The sequence below is a fragment of the Passer domesticus genome, chromosome Z (genome assembly GCF_036417665.1).
Source record: "Passer domesticus isolate bPasDom1 chromosome Z, bPasDom1.hap1, whole genome shotgun sequence".
Lineage (NCBI taxonomy): Eukaryota > Metazoa > Chordata > Aves > Passeriformes > Passeridae > Passer > Passer domesticus.
This window is the reverse complement of record NC_087512.1, coordinates 78,985,794-78,998,663: the sequence shown is the minus strand read 5'-3', so window position 1 is coordinate 78,998,663 and position 12,870 is coordinate 78,985,794. Positions and strand designations below refer to the sequence as shown.

The 12,870-nt window shown below is 39.8% G+C and overlaps 1 protein-coding gene across 3 annotated transcripts in view; it reads right to left on the bottom strand.

Annotated features, from left to right (window-relative positions):
• Nucleotides 1–12,870, bottom strand: part of MEGF10 (multiple EGF like domains 10) — an 85,764-nt gene that overhangs the window by 44,114 nt on the left and 28,780 nt on the right. For all 3 annotated transcript variants that reach the window (XM_064402744.1, XM_064402743.1, XM_064402745.1), the window contains exons 6-7: nucleotides 1,622–1,868; nucleotides 978–1,098 (exon numbers count right to left, since the gene is read on the bottom strand). In XM_064402744.1, the coding sequence (XP_064258814.1) occupies nucleotides 978–1,098; nucleotides 1,622–1,868 (368 nt within the window). The remainder of the gene's footprint in view (nucleotides 1–977; nucleotides 1,099–1,621; nucleotides 1,869–12,870) is intronic.

The following is a 12,870-nucleotide window of genomic DNA, read 5'->3' as shown; positions in this document are numbered from 1 at the left end:
CTATATCTCATTTTTAGTAGCTGTGTTTAGGCAGATAAAGGCAGTCAAGAATTTAGGCAAACATCTTTATTCCACGACCAATAATTTTGCTCTTCCAGCATGAAATACAATAGAAAGTAAAAATGGCCATATTCCAAGCTAGGTAGTCAGGTGTGCTGAACAATCTCACAACCAGAGATTATATTTTATAGCATGCTGTCTAGCTGGTGAAAAACTGCCCTTTGCCATAGGATATTCTTAGTATAATATAATCACAAGGTAACAAAATGATCAGTAAATGTGAATTTTCACACAAAATGAACATTTAAATGGAAAATATTATCAAATGCTCATGATCCATATGATCAGCAAATGTACTTAAAAAATTTATTTGGGCCTTGATCACCTTGCAATTGCATTGTTTGCCAACTCAGAGCAGGCAGCCTGATAGCAACAGAAGGTAATTTGCAGCTCCAAGGTCAAGTCTTAATTCCCTACCCTCTGATACAAGGGAAGAAAACCTAAAGATAATGTCAAAGATCTGATGTCCCATCTCCTCCCTAACAGTGAACACACTAGGCAAAGGTTTTGGGCTTTTTTCCATGCATACTGGACTTACAAAAGTGGGCACAAACCCCACTATAAATAAACACAGTGGTGTCATCTCCTATAATATCAACCTACACACAGAAACCAATGACTCCCAGGCAAGACCTAAAGGATATTGCCTTGTCACAGCACAACTCACAGTCTTTTGCTTCCCAGAATCTGATACAGTTAAAAAGGCAGTGCAGAACTGGAGCACGTTCAGTAACAGATGGTTTCGCAAGCATTTTATTTCAGTCCCTTATGCTAAAATATGTTTCTCATTACTCCTGGCTACAAGCAGACCACATTTGCTATCCTCGTTTGCTACCCGGATTTTTTTTCTCCCCGTTGAGATGTACAAATATGGCAGTTTTGGGGGGGTTTTGGGGGTTTCAGAGAGCATTTTTTACCATCCATCCTGGTGGGCAGGAGCACTCCCCGGTGATGTGGTGGCAGACTCCTCCGTTCTGGCACGGGCACCTCTCCTCGCACTGTGGGCCGTGCTTCCCGGGGGGACACAGGTCCTCACAGCTGTGCACAGGGTGGGGACAGCACAGACACCCGTTACCACAGGCCACAGCTCTGTTTCCACTGCTATCACCATCAGCTCCTCCAGCCAAAAGCGTGGAGCACAGAGCAGCGCGGCGCAGAGAGATGCGCCCCGAGCGTTGCGCGGCACCCACACAACGGATCTAAGGAAACAGACCTGGCATTCTAGGAATCACTCCTCCCCAAGGCATCTCTTTACATGCAGTTTGGCACTCATTCCCTGCTGCTCACACAGCTCTGGAATGATCAAGGCCAAACGACTCCATGTTACAATGCCATTTCCCAAACCCGTGGCCAAACCGCCGTGGCCACGAAGAAACTTCTGCTTCTCCTTTTTTTTTACCCATCTGGGTCAAGGCTTTTTTCCTCTTGGCCACACATCTCAATGCACTCCACCACCATGGCTTTGCCCAAACCTGCAAGCTCAAAACAGAAGTCCATCTAAACTCCTCAAAACCCCGCCACACACACACAAAAAAAAAAAACTAAGACAGCCAGTGCTTACAAGGCGCCGGTGTATCCGGGGGGACAGCGGCACTCTCCGGTGACATGGTCGCAGGTGGCTTTGTTCTGGCACTGGCATTTCTGGTGGCAGTCGTTGCCGTAGGAGCCGGGGTCGCAGCGCTCCTCGCAGCGCCAGCCCTTGAAGCCTGCAGAGCAGTGGCAGGCCCCCGTGATGGGGTTGCACAGGGCCCCGTTCTTGCACTGGCAGCGGCTGCTGCAGTGGGGTCCCCAGTGGTCGCTGTCGCACGCTGGGCGGGCAGAGGGAGAAAAGTTTTACAGGGATTTTTGTGGCTACAGAACTGGAGGTGATGCGAGTCGGCCGTGCAGCAGCAAGAAAGAAGTTATGGCAGGGGAATATTAGTATTTCCTTCCTGGCCCTTAAGGATTGTGGCAGGAAGATCAGACTTCTCTTATGTGATTTATGCAATTGATTCTTCTTGAGAAAAGACAACATTATAAACATGAGGCTGAAAACTAAACATGACTTCAAACTCTTCTGTGGCATTCATATTTTCTGAAAAAATCCCTTTGTGTTGGGGTGCATGGGACAGTGAGTACTTTGGACCCTATTTGCATAAGAGATTTGATAGACAAAATGCCTTGGCAAAAGCAAACAGAACTTTGAAAACTAGATCTAGATAGCAAGAAGATTTAATCAAACAGGTTTACCAGAAAAAGAAAATCCCATTAAACTCTGCAAGCAAGATGTTATATGAATACATTTGCATATATGATTTTAACCTAATCATTGTAGTACTCATTACTAGTCTCCCTAAAATAGTATATAAGCATTTTTATCCCACAATAAAATTGGATTCTGATCACCGAGTCAGTCTCCCCATCTGTCTCCATCACTGACACCTCTGCCCAGGATTTTTCTCCTGGGAAGCTGAGAAGCCTCAGAGAAAAAGGAAAACACTCATTATCTCATTTGCTTCTCCTGTGTTTTGTTTCTTTGGAATGTGTTTGGACATTTTTTACCAACAAGTGATTGTTTCATTGGGTTTCTGCTGTGAGTTATTTTGACTTATTGGCCAATCAGTGCCAAGCTGTGTCGGACTCTGGAGAGACTCACGAGTTTCATTATTATCTTTTTAGCATTCTGTAAGTATCTTTGCTGTATTCTTTAGTATAATATAGTTCCGTATTCTTTAATATAATATAGTATAATAAAATAATAAGTTAGCCTTCTGAGAACAAGGAGTCAGATTCATCATTCCTTCCTTCATCTGGGCACCCCACAAATACTCTTCATTATAACTCTCCATCATCAAGCCATAAGCTTCCCTTTACAGAGAGAAGCCTTGCTAACTAAAAAAATGTAGTCTAAATCCATCAACAACTCTCTTAATTCCACCAGGAAGTTGCAAAGCTTGCTCAGGGTACACTTATGATTTTGGGCAAATCAAAGAATTCCTACTTGTCCACATAACTGCAAGTATTTCCTTTGCAATCTTGCAATATACTGATAGGGCAAAAGAAAACACAAGAAGCACTTCACCAAGCAATAGGAAATTAACAGCTACATGGATAAACTTAATCTGGATGTTACAAATTTGATTATCCAATGCATCTTTACAATCATTCAAATCCATCTTTTCTTGTCTGCCCCAATGCATCCCATTAAAGCCCTATAAGCAAACCATTCAGAGGGTATTTCAGCATCAAAAGAAGAACTCAGTGCTAAGGAAGAAATTTTATCCTAAGAAACACAGGAGTTTTGTAAAGAGCCAGAAGATTAGGGTCACCTGGAGTTCAACAGGAATGTGTTAATCATATGGTCAAATGATCTGATTTTATTTTTATGTTCTGTTGATAACAGCAGCACAATGGGAAAGCTTCAATTGCAGCGACTGTAAGCCCAGGCTCTCCTCTTGGAGACTGACAACCATTGTTCCCCCAGTCTTCTCCTGGGGCAAAAAAGCCAGGCAGAGAACAGGCACACTTTCCTAGACTAATGCAAAGTAATTCAAGAATGCTCCTCAGGGTAGGAATTATTCAGCTGTAAGAGCTGTTCACCCAGGCTACACTAATAAAAAGGAATTAGGGTCTTTTCAAGAATCTGCTCCTTAAGGTTGCTGGTTGTTTTTTTTTTTTTTTTCCCAGTATAGGTCACTAGAACATGCATCCATAAATGGAGATACTGTGAGCACTTACACACAATAGCACAGAGAGCAACAGAAAGTAGTGTTGTGTATTATAAACACCCAGCAGTGCTGCTGGGCTGCTAAGAACAACAGCCCATCTTATTATTGGCCTCTCTCTTTAAAGATGTGTGGGTATTTTTATGGACAAACAACAGGTCTACAAGAGTTTTGCAACGCACTGCTGCCTACAGCACACTGCATCTCTCAAATTGCCTTTTGCCATGATAACTTTCACCGTTTTCAACATGTCTGCACAGAGTAGAATGTGTAATCCTCCTGCTCAACCAGGCAGGAAAGTAGCTATTTTGGGATACAAAAAATACATGTATGGCTGTCAAGATGCCTGAGACAGTCACATGTTCTATCATGACAGAGCAGAAACCCCTAAATTTTTATATACATTTTTTTTGACACGTTAGATGAAAGTCTTCTCGTTTCAGACAAAATTTCAATTTTTGCAGTTCCTCATGGAAATATTAATTAATACATCAAACAAGTAATAATAATAATAATAGTAATAATTTTTTTAAAAAAAAACCCCAAAACTCAAAAAGCCCTGTCCAGACACGTCTGATAAACAGGAAAATTCAAACCCATTGCCACACCACAACTGTTCCAGTGCAGAGCTCAGGCAAGGATGGAAGCAGCCAGAATGTGCCCTTGCTACAAAGATGGGACTGGCAAGAGATTTATTCTTCTTTGGTAAGTGAGAGGTGGTGTTCTTTTACCAGCTGCTGGGAATGGGGCATTTGGTGCAGGCTGCAATATTCCTGCAGCTTCCTGAAGACCCAGTGCAACGAGTCTGAGAGCCACAGGGCCCAGAAACTGCTCCTACCAAGCATCAGCCACTGCATCCAGCACCCAGCCTCATCTGGGCAGGATGCACTGGCCAGTGCATAACCATTAATTAGTTTCCTGGCGTGACCTTCTCATTATGTTTGCAGGAAATCATTAAAATAAAAGCACGTCCTATGGCTGGCAAACACCCAGCCTCAGGGCCATTCTCCCAGCAATGATCAGGTGAATAACAAATACTGACTTTGCAACCTTTCACTACATGCCAGTGGTGGCCCCAGCACGGTGCAGTTTTGCCACAACCCTTCACACAAGGTCTGTCACCAGCCTTCCATCCACCTGTGACTTATGGGCAGAACTGTGGAGAAATGTGCAGGATTAAGGGGAATAAATAATAATACCAACCAAGATGGATAAATCATGTATTTTACCTCTGACTGATCATCAAGAAAATTCTCCATAGGAAATCAGAGTGATTTGTCAGCAGCTGATGCTCAGTTTACTACTAGAAGAGAAGGCAAAGGGTAGGAAACATTTCCTGTGGTGAGTTCAGATTACTTTTATACAATTATTACATCAGGCTATTTCTAGGATTCAAACACTGGGCTGGAAGTCACACACATCTGCTAATTTGATGCAATGGGATATTCTTGCAGTTAATGACTGCTGCCACGTTACAGAGTGTCAGCAGGAGTTTAATGAGCAGAGCTGTGCTGGCTGCACCCAGGTCACAGGCACACATGAACAGGGCACACACCACAAGCAGGCACCTGCAAAATCCTCACACACCGATTTTCCCCACAGATCCTGAGCTGTGATACCATCTCTCTCAGAACAGGGGGAAAAGGGAGCAATGCACAGGGACAAGAGAATGTTCAGAATGGTTTCAGCACAAGGATGGTGCATCAGCCCCCAAGTCTGATCCACTCAGAGGTGCCAAACCCAGCCAGGGAGCAGTATTAATTTTCTGTGTTGATCCTAGAGAACTGGTTTATTGTTGCTCTGTCTTACACAGAACACCTGCTTTACAAAAGGCCCTCTTTGCCTTTCACACATTATATTCACCCTCAGGTTTTCTTGTGTTTTAAACAAAAGAATTAGTTAGTCTCCCTGTCAGCTTTACTATCAGATTACAGGGTCCTTTCTGCATTCACCTTATGCTGTAGGGGAAAAAACAAAATACACATAAACAACGCTTTTAACACTGTGCTATTAATGTCACATCTTCTTATAATATTTTCCTTTCATTATTCATTTGGGAATATATTTTTTTGTCACCACAGTGTGCACTGTGCACATCACACGATGCCACAGACACAGGAAGGAGAACTTTGCTCTCTGCTTTGTTGAGCAAAAGCAGGAATTGGAATAAGAGCACTGCATTGCATAAATTCTATTTAACATGAGCACTGTGGTAAGAATCTCCAAGACTATGCAGGTCTACCATGATAAAAATTCTTGCTGACACTGGGGCCAAGTGATTCAAGAAACAGGGAGAAGCTTAAGGACTCAATGGTAAAAGAACCACCTTTGAGAAGAAACTGAAAACTGTGATGGAAACTGCTACCAATTTGGGGCCTTTTGTAGCATCTTTGAAGATGTAAAGGTCTCCAGTACAGCATATGATTTCCTTGCAAAATAACTGTAATGCACATCATTATTGTGCTGGGCTAAATGTGGTTTTGTGCAAATGGTTTTTGTGATCTACAAACTGGGGTGGTGGGAGCCCTGATATTTTAACTTATTTTTAAAAATTATTTTTTCTAACAATCTGAAACACATTTGGCAACTACTTTATTGTTATTTATAAACAAAAACACTTTTAACTAAATATGGTCAAATGCTTGTACAGTTTTTTCCTGGTTTTTAAAAATGTTGATTTTATTAAAGGGCAAAAACAATTCCTAGGTCATTCCTTATAAACCCACCTTGATCACCTAAAACTCTGCATTTCTCTAAAGGCTGACCTATAACAAACAAATAAGGCTACCAGATCAAGCCAGAGAACAGTTCAGAAGAAAGACCTCCTTAGAAACTCTAACTTGCAACTACCTTTTAACTATGCCACAATTTCCCTTATAACTTCATATTGAAGCCAGACAATGTTTATTGCAATGCTATTTTTAAAGATCACTTCTTTTTGTGCCATTGGGGAGGGAGAAGAACTACAGCAAAACCAAGATTTACAGTCCTTGCTGTCAGTTTCTTGCAGGTGTCTCATATGTAGCACTGAGACAACTAAATGAGATTTTAGTCTATCTTACCCATCTTTCTGCAAGACACACTGCAGTGTGTTCCTGGAAATACATACCACTGTTTGAAAACAGAGGAGATTCTTATCACTTCATTAGCCTTATGTATTTTTATGGTCTTTTGAAAAAACTGAAAACAAAATTCCCTACCACAGACAGCAGGGAGTAAATACTCCCTCCCTTGGAATGCAATATTGTGAAGTATAAATTTAAAACAACCTAGCACTGGCAGAATACACATATTGCTATCTCTCTGTCCTCAAAACTCCCAACACAGTTCCTTCAGAAAGTTTCAAGCAATTACAGCCTTTAGTAAGTGAAAGGTGATTTTCCTTGCTTTGGCATGTAAAGAAAATGAAGCTGCCCATAGCTTCAACATCATTCCCTGTTCTTCTCTTCCCTGTTCCTCCCTGTTCTTCCCTTCCCTTCAGCCAACCATAGACAGTGTGAGTAAAAAAAGTACAGTATTGAGAAAACTCTGATTTATCCAAAGGGGTACTCCACTGACAGTCTTGTTGCTACAAACAAGATTGCTAATCCCTGGACATTGCTAATCCCTGGACATGCCCCAAGGTGTGACTTCCAAGAGTCAACAGAAGGGAAATCCGTTGATTTTTCTAAGCAAAAAAAAAAGGACAAAATATAGATTTATCACTAATCTATACTCACATCACACCTAGTGGAAAGTTTAGACAGTGTTCTTGAAACTACTCTTTCTGGTACTTCCATCTGCAGATCTAAATGGATTGCACTTGTTTCCCTTAGGATATTTCTGCACGGTAGGAAACAGATAATAATTCTCCTAACTGGAATTTAGGCCAAGTAATTCCTGCTGATTGTGAAAATTATGAATACTCAAAGTGTATTTTAAATTTGACAAGATGCATTAAGCCTCCAGTGATATCAGCCTGTCAGCCTGGACAGCAAATGTGGAACATGGCAAACAGAAACTTCAGAGATGAGTCAAAAAACCCAGGAAACAAAGCCAGCTACTCTGAAAACTAGAATAAAAACATCCGGTAGAAAACCTTCAAAGTATTATTACATAAAACCATGGATTATTCTCCGTATAATTTTTTTATTTTGCTCAGTTGTAGTCATCTCAAAATGCTATGAAAATGGCACATGCATATTAATAAAAACCCTTCTTCCTTCAGAGAATCACTCATAATAATTATAAAATACCAACGTTTTTTAGTAAAAGACCTACTTTACCTACATCCCAGATGCAAAAATGCATGGAATTTTCTTTTTTTTCTTCCCAGAATACCGTTTCTATTGGATCTGGAATTTTCTTTCAGTCCTTTGTTTCTCTCTGATTGCATTTGTTATACTATAGGCCTTTTACCCTGTGGCGTATTTTTTATTGTTACTTTTTGTTTTGTGTGTAAGAAAAGATTTTTTATTCAAAACGCTAAGCTTAAACGTAATTCAGGGTTTTTTCTTGTTTACTTTATAAAAGCCTTTTGATCCGTGAAGTGGAAGAACAATGAAAATGTGTTTTTCAGATCCTATGAAAGACTGGAACTATATGCCTTTCACAAGCCATAAATTTCCAAGACTCTTTAAAGTGCTTTGGACAGCAGAACACAAGGATGGATAATTGATAAGGAAAACACACACAGATGGTTGTTGGTGTTCATTTTATCATGTTACTGTGAGATAAAAACCTGTTTAAAATAATTATTATTATAGGAAAAATTTTAAGAACCTGCTTGTACTACCTCCTTCCCATGACCCTCATTTTGTACAGATATCCTTGTAGAACCATAAGTTAGCTTTTTAACTTTTTTTTTTTCCAATGACTGGAAAGTCATCTTAATTGTTTTTAATTAGCCACAAATGGTATCCCTCATATCCTTGAAAACCTACTAAGTCAGCCACTGAAAATATATCAGCCTGCCAATATATAAGGCAGATTGAAATGAAATCAGCACTAAAAATACTTAGGAACTGTTAGTAGGGGGGAAAAAAACCCCAACACAGACCTTAGTCAAAAAATCAGCTTAGGCAAACAGTACAAATTACTGGGTTTCCAAAACAGTGAAAAGCAGAAATGAAAAGTTTCTCTGGTCCAGAAAAAATTTAAAGCAATAAAACTATCACAATTTAACTGGAATGCCTTCCCTTAAGTAAATCTCAATATAAGTAAATTTAATAACTCTGTTTTGTAGAAAGCAATTTTTTTTTGTTTCTACTTTTGCTTAAAGAGTGATACTGTAATTAAGCAAAATTCTGACACATGGCCATAAAATCTATTAATTTCCCTAGGAGTTCCAAACCAAAATGATTCATAGCACCAAAGATATACCAAACATAAGAGTATTATTATTTCAAATGCATAGTTGTACTGAACCTCCAGACAAGCAAAGGTGCTATGTAGCCCTGGAAATTTTGATGCCACCTACCACAGTGACCCTGCAGATAAAAATGAAGGTGATGGCAACTTCCATTTAATATCTGTTTTTCCTATTTGCACCTCATCTGACTTGCTGGTGGGTTAGTTTCTCAACTCAAAGATATTCAGCCTTGTTAGAGGGGAAAATGAAGTGTTCAGCTGGAAAAACTGAGGAGAAGTCAGTCAGGGAAGTTACAGCAGCAATAATTACAGAAGAATTATGGGCAGTGAACATAGGGAAGACACATTAAATATGAACAGGTTAAATTTAAGATTGTTTATGACCTGCTGTCACATTTATTTGGGAGCTGGGCTGGGGGAAGTTCTGTGTTACTTGAATCTCTACATTTTCCATAAAAGCAAAACAGCTGTCTGCCAGGACACTCTGCAGTTTTGCCCGTGTGTTTGCCAGCTCCCCAGTTCTGGGAACCAAGCCTTCCTAATGCAAGGATGTGGTTAAAACCAGAACTTATTTCTGCAGCCTGCTGGACAGCCTGGAAAACTCAGGGATGAGCTAACTCCCTAAGCGTATCTTGCAAGCTGCATTAGTCAAAAAAAAAAAAAAAAAAAAGGAGAAAAAATAAAAGAAAAAAAAATAAAAAGAAAAAAGGAAAGTAATGCCCTGGCCCAGAAAAAGCTCAGTTTAGGAGGACTCTGTGCCATCAAAGTGTGTAAGGTGGCTCCAAGCAGGTTCCACGGGGGCTGTCTCACTGCAAAAGTCACACATCCACCTCTGGAGGGTTATTAGGAAATCCAGGGCTGCACTGGGAAGCTGGCACTGCCCCTGGCTCACGTGAGTGTCTCACACACAGCAGTGCCAAGGGATCCAGTTTCTGCCACGGCCTGCATCTGCCAAGTCCCATGAAGAAAACAGCGAGATTTTCACGGAATTTGCGAACTTTACAAAACACCCACGGCTGCGAAGGAAATCTGATAGGAGCAGAGCAACTGCAGTTTAAAAGGTACCTTAATAAGCCCATTTAAAGGTAAAGTTTCTCTGAGGTGCAAGCCTTAGACCTGCAGCTTAATGTATTAAGGAAAAATCCAATTTTCTTCTCATGCTTTACAAAACCCTGGAGACAAATTATATCTGCATGCCACTTTTTCTACTCCCATGACATCAGACTATAGTCCCAATAAAGCTCTACTAATCACCAAGAGAATCAAATTACAAATTAAAACCCAGTGATTCAGACAAATCTCAAGATTACTTCAGCACAATAAAAATGGAAGATTCCCACTCCCATTTTCACAAACATGCTTTGGTCATAAACCAAAGATATGTCATTCCCTTTTTTACTTTGCCACTCATGCCTTGGAAATCACAAGGCTATAACCATTTCAGAAGAGTCACTGTAATATTGATTTTTGCCTCTGCTCCAGCTTATCCAGAAAGTGTCCTATTGATTTTGAAGGAATTATCTGTGGACTGCTAGGCACGAGGAGAAAAACAAAGTGGATGTCCTGGTTGTGGACAGGACACCCACTGAACTGCACACCCACTCAGAATTGACAATCAGGTTTATGTATTATCCATTATAATACAGATAATAATATGAATTATATATATATAAAAAAATATAAGTAAATAAAATTTATAAATAGATATAAAGGAAACTCATCTGAACTGCACAACCACTCACAACCAGGTTCATGTATTATCCATTAAATTACAGATAATATAAATATAAATAATATCATATAAATAAATAAAAATAATATAAATAAATAACAGTTATAAATAGATGTAAAGCAGTATTGCAGGAGTGTGAGCAAAAAACAGGTAAAAAACATAAATTAGAAATATACAACAGGGTTTGATCATCTCCAAATCTACACAGGCACCTACTAGCACAACTTCTACAGAAGACTATTCTATTCTCAACCTGTACTCAAAAGCATTCTTAAAAACAACCCAATCTGACACATGCCAGTTAAAATTTTGATAAAACAGTAATTTAGTCCAGGAGGGTAAAGTTGCGTCAGTTTGTCTGTTCTTCAATAAAATCTGTTTGTTTAATCTATATTTAGCACTCTTTGTTAATATTTGTTAATATTGCATTTGTCCCTAGCCCTGAACTGTCCAACTTATATTCCTGGAATTCACAAGTATTTCTTCAAGGAAAAAAGAAATATTCTTCAAGTATTTCTTCAGCTTATGGACTGTGCTGATTCACTTGCTTCTTCACTCAACACATCTTCTGTCCACTCCCTTGTCCTGACTATTGTGTTCAGGCAATAAATCTGTATCAGAACAAATTGTTTTGCATGACTATCGTCTCTCCCACCAGAATGCAATGTTCTACAACGGAATGATCTCTTGATCCAAGTGGTCTTTCCTCTCAGATACATCCACATTATTACTACCTTCTTGATCCACCTCACAGTGACTTTCACTGCAAGCAAACACTGCCTAACACACTCTATTTCCTTTAAATAAAAATAAAATACCTGAAGAAAAATTACACCTTGTGCAGGAAATGTTCCCCAAGGAAACTTTACTAATTAACAAAACTGCTAGGCCACAACTCAGGTTTTCCTTGCTGAAGAACAGATCCAATCCTGTTTCCCACTCAGCTGGGACGTATTTTTCTCAGAAAGGCAGAGGATGTGGTGAGGAGCAGAGTTACAGTCTGGGTTAAAATTGAGCACTGAAAAAAGACAGGCTCAGCACTCTGGTCAAACCTGAGGCCTCCTCTCCCTAAACTGAGAGCAGCCACTAACCTAAACCATTCAGGAATTGGCAAGGAGTCATAGCAATACGGAGGTAATATTTGCTACAAAAGGAAATGGGAGTCACCCAAAAAATTCATTCCCTCCTGAGAAACAACAGATAAAAATCAGTCTGGGGGGTTGGCAGATGGACAGATGCTGTAACAGGACTAAATCTGTTCTCAGATACTTGCAGATAAAATTCCTTTGTAAGGAGAATAAACAATTCCAATAGAGATAGGGACAGCAATTTGGAAGAAAATGTTTAGTTCTGCAGTTTTACAAAATGTTTGGTCCCTAGGTAGAACAGTTCCTTCCCATATGTGTGAATCCATGAAAATGAACAGACAACTACATCTGGAAGTTGGCCTAATACCTCACCCTTTGAGGATAGTATCTCCTTTTGAGGCAGGGCATTTTATCTGGTCATCAGCAGCCATAAAATCCCTGAACCTCTGCCTTACAAAGACAATGGCATGTCTTTCAAATATTCAGTTAAGGAAGGAAAAATGATTATTTGATGGACATTATTACAGTAGGGCAATATGCATATATTCCTACTGAATTAATAACTTGCTATATAAAAAATGTAATTAAAAAACCCACAGATCTTTATTTTGTATCATTTTGCCTTTCTGTGACTAAAGCTAAAACCAAGTTGGGGATCATGCAGAAAACACAACTAAAGGCAGAGCATCAAAATCTTTTATGTAGGGCAAGCAACAAGAAAGCTCAGAAAGCCAAGCCCCTCTCCCTTTCTGTTATTTCCAACACTATCCACTGTTCCTCAATTCAGTTTGACCTGTGCTGTAGCTCTTCAGATAAGCAAATCATGGACAGATAGCAACAAACATCAGCTCTCAAGCTCAGAAAGACAAATGAGTGAAGTCAGCAACTTTCTTAGGTTTCTCCAAGAAGGGGATAAATCCCAGAACAAATGTTCCTG